Raw genomic sequence first — 23081 nt, 5'->3', positions numbered from 1 at the left:
CGATTCTATATAAGAGAAAGGGAAGCCACTATTATAAATATACTACACCCTTCCCTCCTTCTACTGTAATTTTCTTATTTTTGAAGCTAGAAGAAAATTTTTTGGAGAAAATGTTTATCTTTATGTAAATTTTATATTAGAAATATCAAATATAAATTTCAGCGGCCGCAGCTGTACTTGGCAGCTGCCAGCTGCCACTGTCAGCGGTAAAACAGCGGTGGATCTTTATGAAATTTTAATACATTATGTAGACACGTAAGAAAATCTTAAGTTTAATTAAGTTTCAATTTGAAACCAAAAATTGAGGTCACAGGAGCCTTTTAAAGATATCGGGTGTCCTGGAGGATCAGGACCTGCAGGATCATACCTGGAACCTGAAATTGACTTGAACACCTACATATATTTAATATGAGGATGTACGGCAGCATCCTAGTTTAGGAGTGGAGATACCCGGTATCATGAAAATTAAACCCCCCCCCGGGGGTATGCATCTATTTTGACACCCGGTATGCATCAATTTTGACCCGGTATATATTAATTTGGTCACCCCAATTTTTTTTGCTTAAAACAGACAAATGGGTAATGAACAATATATAGTGGGTCAAAAATAAAGCATACAGGGTACAAAATTAAAGATAGGGGGTAAAAAGATAAAGGGTCAAACATACACCCCCCCCCCCCCAGTATGCATCAATTTTGACCCGGTATATATTAATTTGGTCACCTCAACTTTTTTGCTTAAACAGTCAAATGGGTAATGAACAATGGATAGTGGGTCAAAATAAAAGCATACAGGGTATAAAATTAAAGATACGGGGTAAAAAGATAAAGGGTCATTGTTACTAATATATAGGGCCTGAAATTTGGCCTGGAATAGCTGAGGCTTCATCCTCAATGGAGTTATGAGATGATTAGACTGCTCAATAAAATGGACCATCTCCTTCCCTTGTCATGTGATGGACACAAAAGAGGCAAGCTATTTGCAATAAAGCAAAAAAATTGGGGTGACCAAATTGATACATACCGGGTCTAAATTGATGCATACGGGGTGTCCAAATTGATGCATACAGGGTGTCAAAATAGATGCATACCGGGGGGGGGGGTAAATGTTTGACCATCTATCTTAATTTTGTTGGTGTCATAGGAAAATGTTATTATAAAACTTTGGGGACTAGTGTAATAAACAGCCAATTGTCCCTCTCTCTCTATTTCTACTGGTGCAATAAATTCTTATATTAAAGTAACAGGATGTCTAACTGTCTTTCTTTTTCTCAGAGAGAGATGAGACAACGGATTGTTTATTACACTTGTCCCCAAAGTTTTTTTTAATAATGTTTATAAGAGTTTTGGGGACCTGAGAGAATTTTGTTTGGTTGGTTTATATTAAGTTGAGTTTTCAAAGTTTAAACCACTAATCGTAATCTAAAGAAGGGTTAATTTTGTGAATCATGTACATTAATTTATTTTACATTGTCTTATCCCTTTATATACCTACTTTTTTTCTATGCAAGGATCAGCGGACCAATTTGGTTTCTTTAATTCATTGAAGCTTTGGGTTGGTTTTGAGTATTTAAAAGCGAAGCTTTTCTATAATTAGGGTCGGTCCGTCCGTCGGTCCGTCTGTCCATCCGTCCGTCACGGAAAGCTTTTTCGTTAATTTAGACATGTTAGAATTGTCCTATTGATTTCAAATTTTGCATGGTGATTCCTTGAGTAGTTAGGTATGATTTAGAAAGCGTAGCAACTCTATAATCATTACCAAAATGTCCGTACGCCTATTTTAAACATGTTGATTTTTTTCACTTTTTTAAATATCTTTTTCCGTTAATTTAGGCATGTTAGAATTGTCCTATCGATTTCAAATTTTGCATGGTGATTCCTGTAATAGTTAGGTACTAGTTAGAAAGCGTAGCAACTCTATAATTATTACCAGAATGTCCGTACATCCATTTTAAACATGTTAATTTTTTTACATTTTTAACAACAAATTTGTATGTGACCTAATTATCCGATTGGTCTGATTTTTGGTATACTGATTCCTGGAACAACAAAGTACAATATTATAAGCAAAGCAACTCTATAATCAAGTCCTAAAAATGTCAGTATGTCCATAATCATTATCCTGTATCAAGCAGTTTTTCAACAAATTTACTAACAATTTTGCTTTGACTCTTATACATTCGCATTCTGATTATTCAGTTCTGACATTATACAAGTGTTAATGTCCGTTTGTCCTACCGTTTCAGAGCTTCGCTTTTATGGATGTTGTCATCCTTGTTTAAAAACAATTTCTATAAAAGTACCAAAAGTTTTTGAATACAAAAATAAGGGAGTATGTATTTAAAACTTTAAGCACTAGTATAATTAACAGTCCAATATCCCCTCCCTCCCTGTTTATAATACTGATAACCAGTGGACCTATTGGGTTTTTTTATTCCATAAAGATTTTTCTCGTATTCATTCAAATCCGGTGGATATGAACCGGTTCTCATCAATACGAAAAAACTATGTCTAGCATCGTATTATATCCAGTTTTCTACGAATATAGAAATGTACAATCATAAGATTAAAACTAGTTTTTTTAGTTAAAACCAGTTTTTTTAGCCGGTGCCTTCGGCACCACGGGGCTAAAAAAACTAGTTTTAATCTTATAATTGTACATTCTATATCCGCGGAAAGCCATTTATAATACGATACGAGAAATAACTATGAACAGTATTTTCTTAATTAACAAATTTTTATATAAAAGTAACATAATCAGTGTATATCTGCCTTTGTGTACCGAAGGATCTTGATAACTGCTAAACCGATATCCTTCTCCTTTACAGTGTAGCTTCTCATAGGTCCTGGGAAGGTTCATAACAAAACATAACATAATAACATAATAAAAAAATACACATATCCTCCCCCCTCCAAAAAAAGATTTTACTTTATCTTTTTAATTTATAATAAACTAGCGACTTCGCCTCTAAGGGCACTTGAGATGAATGGGGAAATTGACCCTCCCCCCTGATTTGAATTTTAGTTTTAAAAAGATGAATTTGGAAAATAAAATGTTTTTTTTTAAGAGTGGTGTGTGGTACTCTTACACAAAATAGTTGTAAACCTTCCCAGGACCTATGAGAAGCTACACTGTAAATGAGAACTATAACGGTTCAGTGGTTAGCAAGATCCTTCGGTACACCTAGACATACACAAATCCTTACTTTTTATATAAATAAGAAATGATTATCTAAATTCTTTAATTTAAAAGAACAAATTGGTCCACCGGTTATCATGATTTTGTATATCCGTATCATAAACAGGGAGGGAGGGGACATTGGACTGTAAATTAAACTGGTGCCCAAAGTTTTAGATACATACTCCTTTATTTATGTGCTCAAAAAACTTTTATTAGACAAAGCCCAATCTTTCCTACTTTCGATTCCTATGACGTCATAAAAATGAGGGAGATGAGAGGAGAAGTGGGAAAGAAAACCCTTAAAAAGAGGTGGATAATCTCTCATTTTTATGACGTCACAGGAATCAAAAGTAGGACAGATTGGGCTTTGTCCTTTTTATTATATTCTAATTGGTTGGTTAGCAGTAATGAAACACATATTTCAACCAAAAGGGATCATTTTGTTTATTATTATAAGGGATGTACATCAATTTTTCTTATACTAGCGGCCACGCCCCTAGAGGCCTCTCCCCCAAAATAGTTAAAAACCTTCCCGGGACCTATGAGTAGCGGCCCTGTTAAGGAGAACCCGATCGGTTCAGCAAGATCCTTTGGTACAGACAGACAAACAAACAAACAGACATCCTCTTTATGATAAGGTTTATCTAATCCCTTTAAATAAAAGTAAAATAATTTTATTTCAATAGGACTATTCAATCATCAAATATCGGGACTTTGGTACCCAAAATTATATAACAAGGTTAGTAAAAAACTTTGGGTACTCTTGTTAAATTTTCATTGGTTGATTCTTTTAAGTATCTGATATTAGTGTCTAAACTAACCAACCAATAATTGACATCTACAGAAGATATTATTTTTGTCTATCATCAATGGGTACGTACATCAATTTACTGTCCAAAGTTTTAAATCCCGGACTTTGGACTCTAAATTATACTGGTACCCAAAATTATATAACAACAAAAAACTTTGAGTACTCTTAAATTATTAATGGGTATCCAAATTTTTCACCCAATAATTTTCATCTACACAAGGGGTAATTTTGTCTTTCATCAATGGGTACGAACATCAATTTAACGGCCATTGTCTTATCCCTTTAGATCCATTAGTAAATCTTTATCATATACACACATACATAGACACACACACACACGCACACTCACACACACACACACAAACACACACACACACAAACAATCTTTATCAAATATCTTTATTGGATAAACAAAATTAAAAACAAGGATGACAACATCCATAAGTAGCGAAGCACAAAAATCTTTTTTTTGACGGGTGGTGATGTAAAAAATCAGGATAGGGAGGGGGGGATACCGGGTATGTCCACTCCTAAACTAGGATTATCCCTTTCTTTTTTTTACAAGTTTAAATACAATTCTTTTAACTTTTTTATAGGAAACTTTTATATATTTCTTTAAAATCCAGTATTTAGAGTAAGTCCTGTATGAGACTAGGTGTAAAGATATCAGTTATAAAACTTTGGGTACCAGGTGTAGTTTACAGTGAAATGTTTACTAATGTTTATAAAACTTTGGGTACCAAGTGTAATATACAGTCCAATGTTTACAAATTGTTATAATACTTTGGGTACCCAATGTAATTTAAAGTTCAATTTACTAATGGTTATAAAACTTTGGGTACCAAATATAACTTACAGTCCAATGGTTACTAATGGTTATAAAAGTTTGGGTACCAATTAGTCCTGTTAATATAATTAGCCTTATTCATTACAGGTTTATTAATTGAGAGAAAATTGTCTGTAATATGATGCATTTCAGTATGGCTGAGAACCGATTCTAATCTAGCGGATATTTATCGGTTGCGAAGCCATTTTTAACGTTAACTTTTCTTTCAAAAAAAAACTATTTAAAATAAAGATAGGAGTCTGAAAAGTTTTGTGTAGATTCCTTAAACAAATTAGAATCGCCGCTCTTTTATGCTTCGTGCTCGATTTTTAACTTTAAAACCCTTTAATTATGCGATGTTTGTCCGTAGGTTATTTACGTTTACGTTTCGTATCAATTAAATTTCAACAAAATTAACGTTAACTTTTTTTTGCAAAAAAAAACAATTAAAATAAAGATAGGAGTCTGAAAATTTTTGTGTAGATTCCTCAAACAAATGAAAATCGCCGCTATGTTATGCTTTGTGCTCGATTTTTAACTTTAAAATCCTTTAATTATGCGATGTTTGTCCGTAGGTACTAAATGACACTAAAAATATCTCCTCAAATCACGATCCCCCTTTGAATGGCCCTAACTCGGTAGTTTTTAATCGTAAATCAATGAAATTTTAAACATAGTTAGTTTAAGTAGTTTCTAGTACACACAAAAAATTTTATTAATATTGAAGCAATACGAAAAAAGTTATCGCTTTCGTAAAAAAGGCACTAAAAACAATAAGAAAACAGCATTATAAACTCTCTCAAAACTGGTTTTTATCTGTACCTATTAAATTAGCTTAAAAATAGCATTAAATTTGACGATTTTAACGTTAAAACAATGTTGAAAACAGCAAAAAAGGCCGTTATTCTATAGCCATTACATTACTTTAAAAGTATAGTCAAAAAAATGTTAAAAATCACGTTTTTTTATTCACCTATTGGTCTGTATTAATTCTCTATCTAGGGACTTACATCTATTGGGAGTAAAATCAAGAAAAAGTTAAAATATTTGTTTAGTTTAAAAATTCACACATAGATGTCTCCAAGTTTTAAGGAAACTTAGACTTGCCAAATTACAATATGACCATACAGGCATTAAAAAACACATAACAAACACTTATAAACAAAGGCCAAACTATTTTATCCTATACTTTTATCATTTTAATCATCTTTTATATGTGATCAGAGCCTCCTGCTACTTCTATCTAGTCCTTAACAAGGTATTAACCACTCCCAACCAACCCTTTCCCCTCTTTGAAATAGAATTGGGGTCAAAGATGATTATTAGTCTAGAGGAAATTCGCGCGAGGAATGACCTCAATAGACTTGACCCCCCCCCCCCCTGTATGTGTCGGTTTTGACACCCGGTATATGTCTAAACGGACACCCCCCTACATATTGATATATAGGGGGGTGTCCATTTTGACATATACTGGGGGTCTAAAATGACGCATACGGGGGGTATCCATTTTGATACACACCGGGTGTCAAAATAGATGCATACCCCCGGGGGGGGGTTTAATTTTCATGATACCGGGTATGTCCACTCCTAAACTAGGATTATCCCAGGATGTACTACTAGAGGATATTTTTGTATTTTGGTAAGATAAAATGCTTTGTTTAAGTCAAAAAAAATATTTTTGCTCTTGCTACCTGGATAACCCTGCTGTTTGCTGGCATCTTGTGCCCGCCAGGATGAAAATATTTAAAAAATTCCAACTCTCAGTTATGTGTCATACCTATACTTAAAAAGTTTGGGCTCTTAATTTTACACACACAGAAAATGATAGAAACCCCCCCCCCCTGACCATTAAGGGTTAATGGGGGGAGTGCGCAGATTATTTGTTGAATGTGTCCTAATAACACAATTAAACTTATCATTTTTAAACTCCTAAATAAGTGAAAGATTTGTTTAATATAATATTATTATTTATTAGTAGAATCTTTCAACAGAAAATCTGAAATTTAGTTGCTAGGCTATCAATATCATCATTAAATCCTATTTCTATTTGTTTTTATGTATTTATATAGAACTTTAACTATGTTTGATATTTAATTGTTTACCCCATTTGCAGTATTTTTAAAGATACTGAGGGTGAAGCAGATAATATACTATAACCCTAAGCCTGTTTGTATAGTCCTATTCATTTCAATTATTGCATAATAAGTTCTGTTTCAATGTAAAAAATCCCAAATAGTATGTACATAATTTTAAATTTAATGAATTGTTTTATTGTTATGATATAATATTTACATTATATATTTAAATTATTAGCTTAGATGTTAAATATTAATAATCCAAGAATAAGCTATGCTTTAAAAAAATAAGTTTCTTATTGAAATGTAACCCCCATCTTTCACTAATACAAATGTCAATTTATCACTAACTTAACTTATCTGTGTTTTGAACAAATTTTAATAGTGATAATTTTTTTTATCAATTATAGTCGAATATATTTTAGTACATTTAAGCCAAATCTTCATTGACAAATACAAACACAAACAAAAATAGAAATAAAATCATTTTTAAGACTGTTTATGTCCTTGTTATTATCTAAAATTGAAACATTGAATATGTTTATAATTTATATACTTTTTTTATAATTAGATGTGTTGCTTTCGGGATGGTGTTTTAATGTAACTGATGCTCCAATAAATATCTGCAACACAGGTAAAGGAAAGGAGAGGACATTAGACACTAAAGTTATATAAACATATTTTCTTATTATAAGTTTTGGAGCTTTTAATAAATCCAAATTGGATAGTATCATTTTCAAAATTATTCAATCATTTTAATCTTTAAAAGGGGTATTTTAATGAAATGAGGTATTTCATTTGGCTTCAATTTACATTAAGCGAAATATGACTTTGACTGACTTATAGTCAGAAATACATTTTTAAGTGGTCGCATTCTAAATATCATTTTAAAAAAATTCTTTTTCGGTCAGAAATTTTATTTAAGTTAGTTTTATCTGTTGCACATCCCCTCTTTGTCTAATTCCGATATGAACCCGCCCTATTATACATATTCTATGTTTTGAATTATTCTTGATTCAGGAAGTAGATACAGTCAAATTATATATTCATGTGTTTAGATGGAAATTGTGATTTACCCACTAATGCAAACTGTACCATGTTTACAGATGGACGGTCTGATACCTTTCCCCTTCCATGTGAGTTTATTTAGTTTCATCACTTTAAACTTTAACTTTCTGTTTTTTCCTTGTTGTTAGGCAGCATCTTATAATATAAAGTAGTAGTATACAGTTTGTATAGAGCTAAAGATCTCAGAAATTGCTCTAAATGAAAGCTTTATAAATATCTTGGTATAGTTATAAGTTGCATTTTTTCCCTCCAACCCATTTTTATAGCGGCTAAGGGTAAAGTAACTAGTACAAAACAAAGTAAAACATTATTTGTATTTGTAAGATGTTAAGCAAAAGATCTCCCTAACATGTTCATTTAAAGCAAATTTAAGCAATTTTCTATTGTAGAGCCATTTGAATCTAGGGGTGCACCTTTCTATAATACAAATAAGAAGTCTGTTATCTTTTAAGGTTGTCAAACCCAATAAAAAATCCTCCCTAAGCGGAGATGTGTAGTTCAGACAAAGATTTTAAAATGGAAACAAAAAATATTATTTAGATAATAGGATAATGAAAAATAATGAGAACAATTTATTCTATGTTCAAGTGCTAACAACCTGCTATTCATATTTAGGTAATTGTCGTGGTTCGTGGTGGTGTTTACATCGTCAAATCAATATTTGTAAGTTATTATTTCTAAATCTAATCTTTTCCTCTTTGTACAAATCTTATAACATCACTTCCTTGCTAAATTCAACTTTAAAATTATTATTTTAGTTACATAAATTATAAAATATTAATTAGGATATAAGTTATGTAACAAATAGAGAAGTACTATAAGCCTTGCATAAGTGTATGTGTCTGTGTTTGAATTTATGCATTCAACAAACTATAATGTCAAAGTGTGTGAGGTAGTGCCTGTGTGTGTGTGTGGTAATGCATATGTGTGTGTGTTAGTGCATGTGGGTGTGTTTGTGTTTGTGCTAATGTGTATGTGTGTGGTTGTGCGTGTAAGTGGTGCATGCTGCATGCTATTATTCATTCTGTCTAAAATAAGAGTAAAGTAAATATTGAAATAGTATCAAACATTATAACATTATAACAGATTAACCCTAATAAAAGTATTTATTAACATCTGCAGCCCATATTTCTCAATGAATTATAAAAAAATTTACATGTCCTTTTCTCTATAGATTTCCACTTAAGTAAATATAAAAATATTTTTTTTACATCAGTTAACAGCTGAGATTTTTAGAGCTAAAGTTTTGAAAAAGTGGCTGAGGAAAAAGTAACATTTCAAGAAAAATGCTTTTTTAAAGTGAAATTGCGTGTTTTCTTCTTAATTTCAATACTTTTTATAAAACTTATATAAAGATGTTTCCAAGAAATTTATTTCATGCTGCAAGCACTTTTTTCACTTGTTCTAAAAGGCATTTTTAGATAAGTGAATATTGCAAAAACACCCCTACACAAAGAAATCCTATAAAACATACTAGTAGACCAAAAGTTTACATAAACAGAAATCAAACATTTTTTTTTTTTATTAAAATAAGTTAAAAAACAAAAAATTACAGCTACAAATTTTTATTAAACATTTAACAATTTAAATGATTTTTATGTGTCCTAGATTAATTTGATATGTGGGCTTGAATTTATTGGTAAAGGTGGCGTTAATCCTTCCAGTAATGAGCATAAATTGGGTAGGAGTTTATTTAAGGTCATAATAATAAGTAGGAGATATTATAAGATTTGAGGGAAAATGGTTATAAGAAAAATGCATTCAGTAAAATTTAAAAAGTAGTTTTTTATATGTAAAAATAATGTTTTTTAATGCAATAGAAAAAGTATCAATTGTAAACTTGCTCTTCTTTCTTATTTGTTTTTTAACGGGTTGAGAAAAAGTAATATTCTAATAAAAAACTAAGAAATATTTAGCTATATCCAGTTTCTCAAGCACTTTTTCCATACTTTGGCACTAAAAATCTCGGCTGTTAACCCATTAATGACAATAGGGTCTTAAACGACGCACAAATTCAAACCTATACTATCACTCTATTTTTTTTATGCTGTCCTTTTTTAATGTTTGTAAATAACTGAATAGAGCTTCAAGTTTTGTCCTCTACATTGCTTGGCCTCTTACTTCATTCGATGACCAGATGAAATCATATTTTCATGGCAGAAGTGGAAAAAATAGGAAAATATTTCCACACCAGGCCTAACTTTTTTCTTTTAAAGAATTAAAACATACTTATTCATAATTAATTATAGCATTTGTTATATATTTTTAGTTTCTGCTAAGTTTTCTTTTATTTTAGTTAGTTTAAATACTTTATTTTGATAAATTGTTGTGCGTCGTATTCGACGCATTCGGACTAATCATTTTAGCCATTGCGTCCTTTTTGACCTTATAGGACTAATCATTTTAGGATTTTACTGTATAATCTCCTATAATCTACTAGTTGCTACGCCCCTAACCTCTAGGACGTGTGGGGGATGTCAGGAAAATGGCTTAAAACCATCCCAAGGTATTTATAAAGCTTCCCTGATAAGTAAAACCAATTCAGACCTTCAATTTCTGTAATCTTTGGCTTGAGCCAAAAAACCTTACTACTTTATAGTATGGAATACAATACAAGCAGCGGCTACGCCCCTAGAGGCATCTAGGGCCCCTTAGATTGCATGGGGAGTCAAATCCCCTCTTTCAATTACAATTTTTTAAAGAAAAAGTTTTTTTTTTAAATTTTTTTTTTATTTTCTAGGGATGATTTCTCTTAAGGGATGGTGGTGGTACCCTCCTTCAAAATAGTTATAAACCTTACCAGGACCTAGTAGAAGCTACCATGTAACGGAGCACCATATAGGTTCAGTGGTTAGCAAGGTCCTTTGGTACACACACAAAGACATACAATAACATGTTACTTTATTTTAAGGATATAAAAGTAGTAGCGCATATAATCTACAACTAGGGTCTGTCTGTACGTCCACCTGTCTGTATTTCCATAATTGCATCCAAATAAATAATAGCTACCTTACAACTAGGGAATGTATGTATGTCTGTCTATATATCTAAAATTACAGCCAATTAAAGACTGTAAATATGTTTATACTTCCGTAATTTTTATTGCAGCCTAGCTGTTAATATATTCATAAAAATAGCGCAAATACTCTACAATTATGGTCTGTCTGTACATCCGTCCGTCTGTATATATATAATTGCATCCAAATAATTAACAACTACGCTACAACTAAGAAATGTATTGGTTAGGGATCTAAAATAGTAAGTCAATGGCCGATAAATTGATGTACTTACTCAGGGATATTATACCATAAAATCTTTCTGTAGATTACATTTAGTGGTTGAAACATTTGGACACTTAATAACCAACCAATCAAAATACAAATACAATTCCCCACAGTTGGTAAGACAACAAATAAGAAAAAGTTATTATAAAACTTAAAGGATTAACAGGGGCTGGGGGGGGGGGGGGTTGAGGGGTTGTCATGTATTGGGTTGTTCAATATAATTGTCGACAAAATCATATTTTTTTGCTAAACATTGTAATAAAGTGAAAGGGTATCTATCTGTGTATCTGCTTAACTGATATGCTTCTTTTTTTACTTTGTAGCTTCTCATAGGTCCTAGGAAGGTTTACAACTATTTTTGGGGAGGTTACCTCCACCCTCCAAAGAGAAATTGCCCCTTGAAAAAGACCCCCCAACACAAGAAAAAATAGAATTAACTTAATGAAATTAATTCTTTTTAAATAAAAAATATTGTTGTTGAATTTAATGACCTCTCCCCATCTCAAGTGCTCCTAAAGGCCTCTAGGGGCGTAGCCACTAGTACTAAATAATTATATTTTGAATTGTTTCATACAGACGAATGGACGTACAGACCGACACTGATTGTAGAGTATCTGTGTTATGTATCCTTTTAATAAAGTAACAGGATATACTTTCTACATGTGTCTGTGTGTTGTGTACCAAGGGATCTCACTAACCACTGAACCGATATGGTTCTCCTTTACATGGTAGCTTCTCATAGAACCTGGTAAGGTTAATAAATATTTTGGGGGAGAGTACCACCACCCTCCAAAGAGAAATCGCCACTTTAAAAAGACCCCCAACACAAGAAAAAATAGAATGAACTTAATGAAATTAATTCTTTTTAAATCTAAAATAAAAAATATTGTTGTAGAATTCAATGACCTCTCCCCATCCCAAGTGCCCCTAAAGGCCTCTAGGGGCGTAGCCACTAGTACTAAATAATTATATTCTGAATTGTTTTATACAGACAAATGGACGTACAGACAGACACTGATTGTAGAGTATCTGTGTTATGTATCCTTTTAATAAAGTAACAGGATCTAAATACATTCTACATACATGTGTCTGTGTGTACTAAGGGATCTCACTAACCCCTGAACCGATATGGTTCTCCTTTACATTTTAGCTTCTCATAGGACCTGGTAAGGTTTATAACTATTTTGGGGGAGAGTACCACAACCGCTTTAGGAGAAATCACCCCTAGAAAATAATAAACCCCTCTCATTATTTTTTTAAAATTTTTCTTTAAAAACTGTAATTGAAAGAGGGGGTTTGACTCCCCCCAAACCCAAGGGCCCCTGGATGCCTCTAGGGGCGAAGCCGCTGCTAGTATAGTGTTCCATACTATAAAGTAGTAAGGTTTTTGTCTGAAGCTAAAGATTATAGAAATTTCGGGTCTGAATTGGTTTTACTTATCAGGAAAGCTTTATAAATATCTTGGGATGGTTTTATGCTATTTTTCTGACATTCCCCACCCACCCTAGAGGTTAGGGGCGAAGCAACTAATAGATTATACAGTAAAAGCCTAAGATAATTAGTCCGATATGGTACATAATAGACGCATGGGAAAAATGATTAGTCCGAATGCGTCGGAAACGACGCAAAAAAAAAACTTCTTTGGTATGCCACAAATCAAAAAATCTAAAAATACAAATGTCTTACAATCCCTTAAGGAAGCTGTGTTAAAAATTTCAAGTGATTCTGACGACAGGGGGGAAGTTCGGCACTAATGGGTTAATAGATTTTTTAAAAAAATATTTTTTTATCTACTTATGTGGAAATCTATAGAGAAAAGGACATGTAAATTATTTTAAAAATTTGTTGAGAAATATGGGCTGCAGATGCTAAAAAATACTTTTTCGGGGGTCAATCTGTACAATATACATAAATATAAAATAAATGCATCTAAATTGTTTTTTGTAATGCTTCGTCAAGTAAAGATTATCATATGATATGCAATTCTATGAATGTATTGAAAAGTCATTATTAGTTCTAGTCAAAATATTTTACTATCTTATATAGACATTTCAGAGTAGCTTTAGTACTTTAACTTATATAAGGAATGAATTGTGATATTAAATGATTTAAAAGAATAAACTTGAATATTGCATACCCAATCATAAATATTATTAGTGGATGATTATTGTGATGAAGGAAAAGGTAACATTTCATTTTTTCAAAATTGAAAAAAAAATTTCTAAGAGGATAATACCTATCTTTTTAGCTGATATGATTTTTCATTCCAATTCTAAACATTCAATAAAGACTTGAATTACTTCAACCACCTAACTGTCTGATTGTCATGGATTTAATTTTTGTATGTTCATTAAAATGAATACTTTTGAATTATGTTTTGAAATTTGTACCATTAGTAATTTTTGTATAGCCAAGGTACAAAACACACTTTGGCGGTGTGACAGAGCCATGGATTCTTCTTATTGCAAGGTAAATAATAACAATGCAAACTATGAAAAAAACTGAAACCCAGTTATTGTAAAACAGGATGTTTTTCTGTCTGTATGTACCCAACAACCTTGCTTACTGCTTAACCCATATAGTTCTCCTTTATAGGGTAACTTTTCATATGTCCTAGGAAGGTTTTTAACTACTTTATAACAACATCATCCCAAGAGAAATTGTCAAAAAATATAATATACTTTAAAACATCATTGCAGGGCAGTGCCAGTGTTGTGCAAACATAAATAAAATAAAGTTGATCTTAACAAAGACAAATTATTTCTCAAAATACAAAAGAAAACATTTAAAGTGCCATTATAGGTATCTAGGGGCTTAGCCACTAGTTTCCCTTAAAGTTCCTAGCTAGCACATAAACCTCCATCCACCCTTTTTATAATTAAAAAAAAACATTTAAAGTGCCATTAGATGGAGTAAACATTCTGTAATTATTCACTAGAAAAATCACTTAAAGAACTTCTACATTAGGGTGGGTTGATAGTGGGAACGTGCACCTGATTATTATTAAAATATTACACCTCTGGATGATTTAAAATTGATTTCAAGTCTAAAAACCGCTGGCGACCACACCTTCAATTGTATAGCTATTTTTAAATGGGAATAAAAAAAAATTAATTCAAACCTATGGCTTCATGGTCCTCCCTGAAATGGCCTTGAGGAGTAGAATCAGGAACTTTTGTCCTTTTAAAAATATCTTGGTCCTAGCCACAGAAATGACTAAAGAACCCAGCATTGTTAGTTTTTTTTTTTTGAAAATTGGCCAACTTTTATTGTTTTTTCAGTCATTTCTTAGGCTAGAAAAGTGATATTTTGAAACAGACAAAATTTCCTGAATCTACTCCTCAAAGCAGTTTCAGGCAGCACCAAGAAGCCTTAGTTCTCATTTAAATTAGTTTCCATTTGAAATTATCTAAACCATTGAATGTGTGGTCGCCAGCGGTTTTAGACTTAAGATAAATTTAAGATCATCCAGAGGTTTTTTTTATTTTTAGTAGAGTGTCTAGACATGAAATGATATTTTCTTGGAAAAAAATATTTGTTAGAACCAGCAGAAATGATTTTATACTATATATAAATTTCTTGTCTGCTAGGAATTGTGTTACTTGAAAAGAAATAAGACCTTTATAAGGTTTTCTTAATGTCATTGCTTGAGCATGAATTGGTTTATTTTGTATTCATTTTTGATCAAAACTGTAGGTTTTCTATTGAAAAAAGTGAAGCATTTTTTTTTAAACACCCTTTACCCTTAATGGTCGGGGAGGGGCATTGAACGCCCCCCCTCCAGTTTTTTCTCTCTCATTTTCTGTGTGTGAAAGAGCCCAAACTGCAAAAATATTTTTTTGATACAGGTGTTCAAGTCAATTTCAGGTCCTGATCCTCCAAGTCTCCAGAAATCTATAAAAGACTCCTGTGGTCGCAATTTTTGACTTAGAGATTTCAAATTTTAGACTTAAGCTTTTCTTACATGACTACATAATGTAAATCAAAAATTCATAAAGATCTGCCGCTGTTTTCCCGCCAATCACTGACTACAATGGCTGGCAGCTGCCAATTACAGCTGCGGCCGCTGAAATTTATATTATGATATTTCAAATATAAAATTTACATAAAAATAAATATTTTCTGCAAAAAAAATTGACTTTGACTTACTTAAGGTCGGAAATTCATCATAAAACAGGGAACTTGCACAAAAAATTTTAGGAACTAGATTGACCAATTAAGGTGCGGCAAGGGGCCCGACTGTTAAAGTGATCAAGAATTCATTTTTTCAAAATGCATTTTAGTTTACCTTTTCCTATTTTTAAAGTAATTTCCATAGAATAATGCCTTAAAAGTTCAACTAAGTTAGAAAAAAATCAGTTTAAAATGCCGAGCTTATTTCCACCTAAAGTTCACATTAAAATCTGTGCAACAATTAAACTATGGAATAATAAGCCATTTCTTCGCTCACAGATAAAAACAAAAAAATCAATACTTAGGAAATATTTTTATAATACATCTTTATTAATATTTGTCTTCAAACTTTCTTTAAAATGTAATGAAAAAGTTTGGTTCATTTTATAAAATCACTAACCGAATTTCGGTATGTTTGAGCTGTTATAAAGACAATAGAAAAATTGTTTAAATCTATAGAAAGAATGATATTTAAGAATTAAATTGTTTAAAACACACACACACACTTAACGCACCCACCCACGAACCCACTTGCTACCTGCATAACCAGGGAACTAGGGGCATAAGACAATGGCCGTTAAATTAATGGATATTCACAATGAAAATATACACAAAATTACCCATTCTGTAAACAATATTTGGTGGTTTAAACATTTGGACACTCAAAGTAATAAACTAACCAATTAAAATTCTATGAAAGTCCCCAAAGTTAATTAGCCAACCAACAAAATGTCATTAACTTTGGGAACTAATGTAATAAAAAGCCAAATATCCATTACCTCCCTGCATACAATTACATACAGAAGGGTTGAGTTTTAAATGAAAAGATTTAACAATATCCTATTTTATAAAGTTGTAAGCTTTTTTTATCTGTAGAGAAGGGACTGCTGAAACAATATGGTTCACTTTTACAGTGAAGCTTCTTATAGTTTTTGGGAAAGGTTTTAGGCTATTTTATTTTTATTAAAAAAGTCGTTTGTTGGTTTTAAGCTATTTTTCTGCCCTTTTATATCCCTTTGAATATCCCTAGATACTAGAGACACAGTTGCTTGTGGATTAAATAAAAATTAGAAAAATATAAATTTAGATTTGTTTCTTTTTATACATTAAATAATATTTATTTAACAACTAACCCCCCAGGTTAAAATCTGAATGTGTTAGAAAGAAAAACAGAGAGAGAGAGAGAGAGAGAGAGATAGAGAGAAAGAGAGAGAGAGAGAGAGAGAGAGAAGGAGAGAGAGGGGTTATACTCAAAAAATGCCTATCTTAGAAAACGCTTATAATAAAAACTTTGGTTCATTTAAAGGATACAAAGGATACAAATACAACAAAACCCGCAAACTTGTTTCCTTTCTATGACCAAAACTTATAAATTATTTTGTGGGTTAAAGCTTATTTTGAATATCTACTATAAGTAGCCCTCTTTCTGTTTAAGTTAATAAATTATATTTAAGTAATACACACATCCTAAATATAAATTGTTATAATAATGTAACAGGATGTCTGTATGTTTGTCTGTTCTAAAGGATCTTGCTAACAGCTGAACCAGTATGGTTCTCCTTTACAGGGTAGCTCGTTATAAGTTCTAGAAATGTTTATAACTATTTTGGAAGAGAATACCACCACCCTCCAAAACGATTTATACATTATACATTAAAAATTTAAATTTTTAAAATTTAAATTTTTTATGGAAGTTTGAAGCTTTTTTAGCAAGTAGTAAATATTGAGATAGGATGAGGGTGCTATGTTCACAATTGACAACTATAAATCATTTGACCTTATATCCATATTTGGTAATATCTTTTCGATTATCGGTAGAAATCGTTTAATCTCCCCTTAAAAAGAAATTATAAACCTTTTTGGTTAGTTTAATATGTATGTAACAAAAAAATTTATTCTACTCTAAATTTGCAAGTAAACTTCAACAAAAAGATTGTTATTTGTCAATTTTGATATGTTTTAAGATATGTATAATAAAACACAAAATACAATGATGTTTTCAAGGGAATAAATTTGTTTTTTTAATGTTTGATTTATTTTTAAATGGGAAGTATTTAAGACTTAATTCTCAAAACAGTACTCTTAAAAAACATTAATCAGTGACATATATCGACTTTTTCCCAGCTTCGTGAACACTTTAAGGGTTTATATTTTATAAGTTGAAAATGAAATGGGTATTTATAATTCCTATATGTTTTTATTTTTTTTTTATTTTTTATTAATTGATTCTTTATTTGTCTTTATCATTTACTTAAAAAAATTACATTAAAAGTATAACAATATTAATTTAAAACTCATTTAAAATATTCAAGTTGGATAAAAATTGTTTATGTACACATATATAAAAGAATATCATTTCAAAATTACATTGGTTAAATAAAAAAGATTTTTACAATCTGTGACATTCCCTTCGTTCAGTCATATTTTAATTCCTCAAAAATTATAATGGATCACATTTAAGGTGTGATTGGCAGACTGAATAAAGAAGGGATGGGCAGGGACAGTTTTATTAAGAGCAGAATGCTCTAACACTGTTAGGTACAAGGGTCGCCAGAGGATGAATTAAGGATAATTTTCGACTGGTCCCTTACCTTGTTATTGCCCCTATAACTCAAGTCACAGATCCTGGGCAGAGACAATTTTATTAAGAGCAGAATGCTCTAACATTGTTAGGTACAAGGGTCGCCAGAGGATGAATTAAGGATAATTTTCGACTGGTCCTTTACCTTAGTATTGCCCCTATAACTCAAGTCACAGATCCTGTGGTATTCCCCTAGCCCAGTCATCAATAAAGCCTCCAAAAAAATAGTGTATCACATATTAATTTAATATGTTAATTTGGCATCCAGAAAAGAAAACATGCTGAAATGGGGTGTAGGGATCAAACCCCTTTTGACAGGGTTCTAAAACCCATAATATACCACTCTAAAATTGATGTCAATTTAAAAATTAATCACATATTAAGATTTATGGTGGTGTAATATGCTTCCATTTGTTCATTTTGAATTTTACATATTTATGTTTGTCTATATAAATTTATTATTTAAGTATGTTATTTGATGTTCAGGAGATTTGTTTAGATAAAGGGTGAGCAAGAAAAAATGCGTACCTTTTTAAAATTGAAATTACACGGCTTGTGTTAATAGTAGAAAAATGTTATGCATATTGTTAGAACCGCTATGAAGTCTTTTTTTAGGAAATATAAAAAACAATTCCTGTGCTACGCATAGTTTAGAAGCTACGTGTTAAAATGTCCCAACTGACTTAAAACTTGACTTGCGAGTAAATTTTGGGACATTTTACCATCTGGCTCCTAAACTATGTGTAGCACAGGAACTGTTCTTATATTTCCAAAAAATACAGTTCATAGCAGTTCTAACGGTATGCGTAACATTTTTCTAGTATTAACACAAGATGTGCAATTTGAAATTTAAAAATGTAGGCATCTCTTTTTGCAAAATATCTTCTCTAATTTTTAGTTATATTTTAAAATTTACTCGCAAGTCAAGTTTTACAACAGTTGGGACATTTTAACACGTAGCTCCCTAACTATACATATCAGAGGAATCGTTCTTATATTTCCAAAAAATAGAGTTCAAAGTGGTTCTAACGATATGCATAATATTTTTCTACCATTAACACAACCTGTGCAATTTGAATTTTAAAAAGGAACCCATTTTTTTTGCTCACACTTTAGCTATTCTGTTTTTCATTGAATATTTGTCCACCCTCAGGCTTGACCACCTAACCATACATCTGACACTGATATAAAATCTTCTTGATGTCTGTACATCCTACTTGATTTCAATTTTTATACTTTAAAACTGAATAAAAACATATATTCTAAAGCACCTTTAATCAAAAACGCTTTAAAGTTGATTGTGGGCACTTCGAATGCCCTGGTAAAGATATGGCCTTCAAACTTAAATATGTTCTTGACATGTCCCCAATAACTCTATATCTCAATTTTAAAGGGTTTTGAAGCCATTCTTGCAAATTATACAGGTTGACCGTCGAAAAAGTATTTTTTAGCATCTGTAGCCCTTATTTCTCAATGAATTATTAAAAAAATGTATATGTCCTTGTTCACTATATATTTCCACATAAGTAGATATAAAAATATTTTTTAAACTCCATTAACACCGGAGATTTTTAGAGCTAAAGTTTTGAAAAAGTGACTGTAGAAAAAGTAACTTTTAACATGAAACGACTTTTTTAGCAAAATTAAGGAAGAAATCCTTTTATTTTTGTTACTAGCAGAAACTTTATACAAAAATTAAATAAAAAATTTAGGTTTTGAGTAAAAGCATTTTTTGCACATATTTTTTGAGTCTTCTTAGTTTAATGATATTTTGAAAAACTTACTTATAAGGCAAAATTGTTTCAGATTAAAAAAAACAATTAAATCTTTATGAATATAACAGGAAAATTGTTTTTGTTTCATAATCCTAACTTTAATAACAAAAAAAGTTATAAAGAAAATAAAATTACAACATAATGTTTCTTTAGTCTAAAAAGCTTAATTAACCCCCTATTAATTGATTGAGATGTAAGAAAAGGGGTCGGAGCAACTGTCATAATTAATTCTTTTCATAAAAAAGGGTAAATAAATAACCTAAAATTTGCAAATAATCAATTGATTCTGTAGCATTTTTTGCCATTAAAAATTGATATTTTTTGGTGGAATAAAAAAAAATAATTAGTTAACTTGTTTTTCTTTGTGTATCGTTATTCAGTTGCCAGAAAAACATAATATAACCATCCAAAAATTATGAGAAACAAAAAAAAGTATTTTTCTCAGTCACTTTTTCAAAACTTTAGCTCTAAAAATCTCCGGTGTTAATGGAGGTAAAATTAAAATTTTCATATATGCTTGTGTGGAAATGTACAGAGAACACATATATAGACATTTTCTAATAATTCATTGAGAAATAGGGGCTACAGATGCTAAAAAATACTTTTTCAAGGGTCAATCTGTAGAAGATTCAAACATAAGAAAAATTTCTAGATGTTGACACCTAATTTTGGAATTTTTATCTTACTGTTCTTTTTTTTAAAAAATCAAATATTTCTTTGTTGTTCTATTAATGGTCTTTAAAAAACGAAGAAAATAAGCCATTAATCATTAAATTCTGATAACTATGAGTGAGGTTAAATTGCTTTCAAAAAGTTCTCATAAAAAAAACACTTTAATAACTTGATATCATGATGCAACCAAACCTATCCCTGGGACATAAGACTTAGGTAATAAAAAAATATTGTTTCTGAATGATATCTTTCTATTATTCAGAAACAATTAGAAACTACCACAACTACAACTCTATCAACAACAACTACCACCACCACTACAACAACAACAACTCTATCAACGACAACTACCACTACTACTATAACAACTACCACCACTACTACAACAATAACAACTACCACTACTACTACTACAGCAACTACTACAACTCTATCAACAACAACTACCACTACTACTACAACAACATCAACTCCTACCCCATCAACTACCACTACTACAACAATAACTACTACCAATAGTAAAACAACAACAATAACCACCATTACCACTGCTACAACAACTACTACAACTCTATCAACAACAATTACTACCACTACTACAACTACAGTTAGAGAATGTACCAAAATAGGTAATAAAACAAATCAATAGACAGAGCATACATTGACTTCTTGTCCTTTAAAATAGATTAGACTATTCTGAATCCTACATAAAGATGTTTTAAGATTAAATCAAAATTTAAGTTAGAAATTTCAACAGAAAAGATATAAACAAAAGGCCAAATAAATATTACATTGAGTTTCATAGTTACATTTAATTATTTTTGGATTTGTAGTATTATGTTAATATATCATTTACAGATAATCGTGGTCTGGAATGGGTTGCATTATTTAATGAACTAGCAATAAAAAACTGTTCTGAAACTTCCAATTCCACAGGTGCAGTATACTGTCAATTTCAATGTTTAAAGGTTTAGATTAAACATATCATAAAAAGACATGGTTTATCTTATGATTAAGTTTTTAAGTGATCCTTTCAAACCTGAAATTGTAAATGTAAGCTTGAGTCTGTTTCCAATTTATTTAAAATTGATTAAAGTATATAAAATATATAAAAGTCAGTTGTCTGAATAATATCAAGGTTAACCAAAATAAGGACTTTTGGTATATAAATGCTCAGGTTACTGAAAAGTATTTCAAGAAAAGCAAAGAAATGTTTTCTTATATAACTATACCTTAAATGTACATTGAGATATAAGTATTGAGGTACTATATAAATATTTCAGAAGGATATGCATATTGGTTTTGTGATGGAACTATAGGAGACTTCAACAGTTCAGAGCCTGATAGGTAAGATTTATTCAAATCAACAAAAATAAATTAACATCCTATAATAAAAGAAGTGAAATGTTCCTAAAGGTCCTTAAATAAATGCATGGTCTTAACAATTGTAAGAAAGGATGAAAACAAAACTTGTTTTTAGGAGCCAATGTTATGAATCCTGGGTAGCGGACATAGACAACATGATAAATGAAGGTGAAAACTTTTTGAACTGTTATTTTACTAAACAATGGATCAAGGCTACTTTTTACAAATTATGATTATTTTAAATGATAAGATTATTATTGTGTTGATACAAAATCTTCATAAGAAAGTAAACTTTATATAACATGAATTGTTGATAGTTTTTTTTCTGTCTACCTCTCCTTTTGTTTGTCAGTGTTTTTATAATATCTTTTATATTCATAACAATACATTTCTTTTTTGAATTCCTCCCTGTCTGTCTTTTGGTCAAAAATGAGATTTTCTCAATTTCTGTTGACAAATTATTATTATATTTTTTAAGCTTTTACTGACATCCATCTGAATAGAAATAATATTGTCTGTTATTCTTTACTTTACTTTACAGTTAAATAATCAACAATAACAATACTCAAATCATGTTTTTAAAGGTTCCAATACAGACAATGAGATTGTTGATTACATCATTGAAGAATTGAGCCAGGATAACAAGGTATTGACTTTTTTCTCTTCTTTAACCTAGAAAATCTAAAGTAATTATCATTTTGTGTGTTATTTATTTTCTTATATTGATTAGGAGCAATTTGGAGGAACTAAAATCAGATTAACAGAGGCATTAGATAAACTTGTGTTTGATGGACAAAATGAGTCCAGGTAAAGTTTACATTAAATTGTTATGCCAAATAAAGCGTTTTTCAGGAAGCCTTGTTTTTTTTTCATTCTTTCCTGCTGTTCTTGTTTAAAATACTGCTTTTCACATTTAGCTTTAAACAGTAGGTAAATCTGAAACATAATAGCACTGACTGTTGATTTAGATTAGTCTTAAAACTTGATATGGTGATTCCTGTAACAAATTAGAACACATTATAAATTGCAGAAACCTTTACTTTATTTACAGAAATTCATACACAGTTGTTATATTATCAAGTGTATATAGTTTGGTTCTTTCACAAGCATATTTACTGTACATTTTTTATTCAATTTTATATCCCAGAAAGATCTGCCACTCTTCTGATTTTGAGTATTTTTTTATGGAAAATATAACTTAAATTTAAATGTAATTTTAAATTAAACTATTGATTTGATTAAAAAAAAGAGACTGATATTTCATTTCATG

General features: G+C 30.8%; 1 protein-coding gene across 1 annotated transcript; it reads left to right on the top strand.

Annotated features, from left to right (window-relative positions):
- The first annotated feature begins 8582 nt into the window (after window positions 1-8582).
- Window positions 8583-22487, top strand: LOC145311342 (uncharacterized). Its single transcript, XM_080150541.1, has 8 exons — window positions 8583-8624; window positions 13403-13429; window positions 13656-13714; window positions 20709-21075; window positions 21305-21382; window positions 21730-21793; window positions 21927-21979; window positions 22396-22487. Exons 3-8 carry the CDS (start codon window positions 13694-13696, stop codon window positions 22485-22487), a joined length of 675 nt encoding a protein of 224 aa, XP_080006667.1. The 5' UTR covers window positions 8583-8624; window positions 13403-13429; window positions 13656-13693.
- Window positions 22488-23081: the final 594 nt, after the last annotated feature.

Source organism: Acartia tonsa, unplaced genomic scaffold (genome assembly GCF_053477335.1).
Source record: "Acartia tonsa isolate MP-2025a unplaced genomic scaffold, ASM5347733v1 sca7, whole genome shotgun sequence".
Classification (NCBI taxonomy): Eukaryota; Metazoa; Arthropoda; class Copepoda; order Calanoida; family Acartiidae; genus Acartia; species Acartia tonsa.
This window is presented reverse-complemented; position numbering and strand designations above follow the sequence as displayed.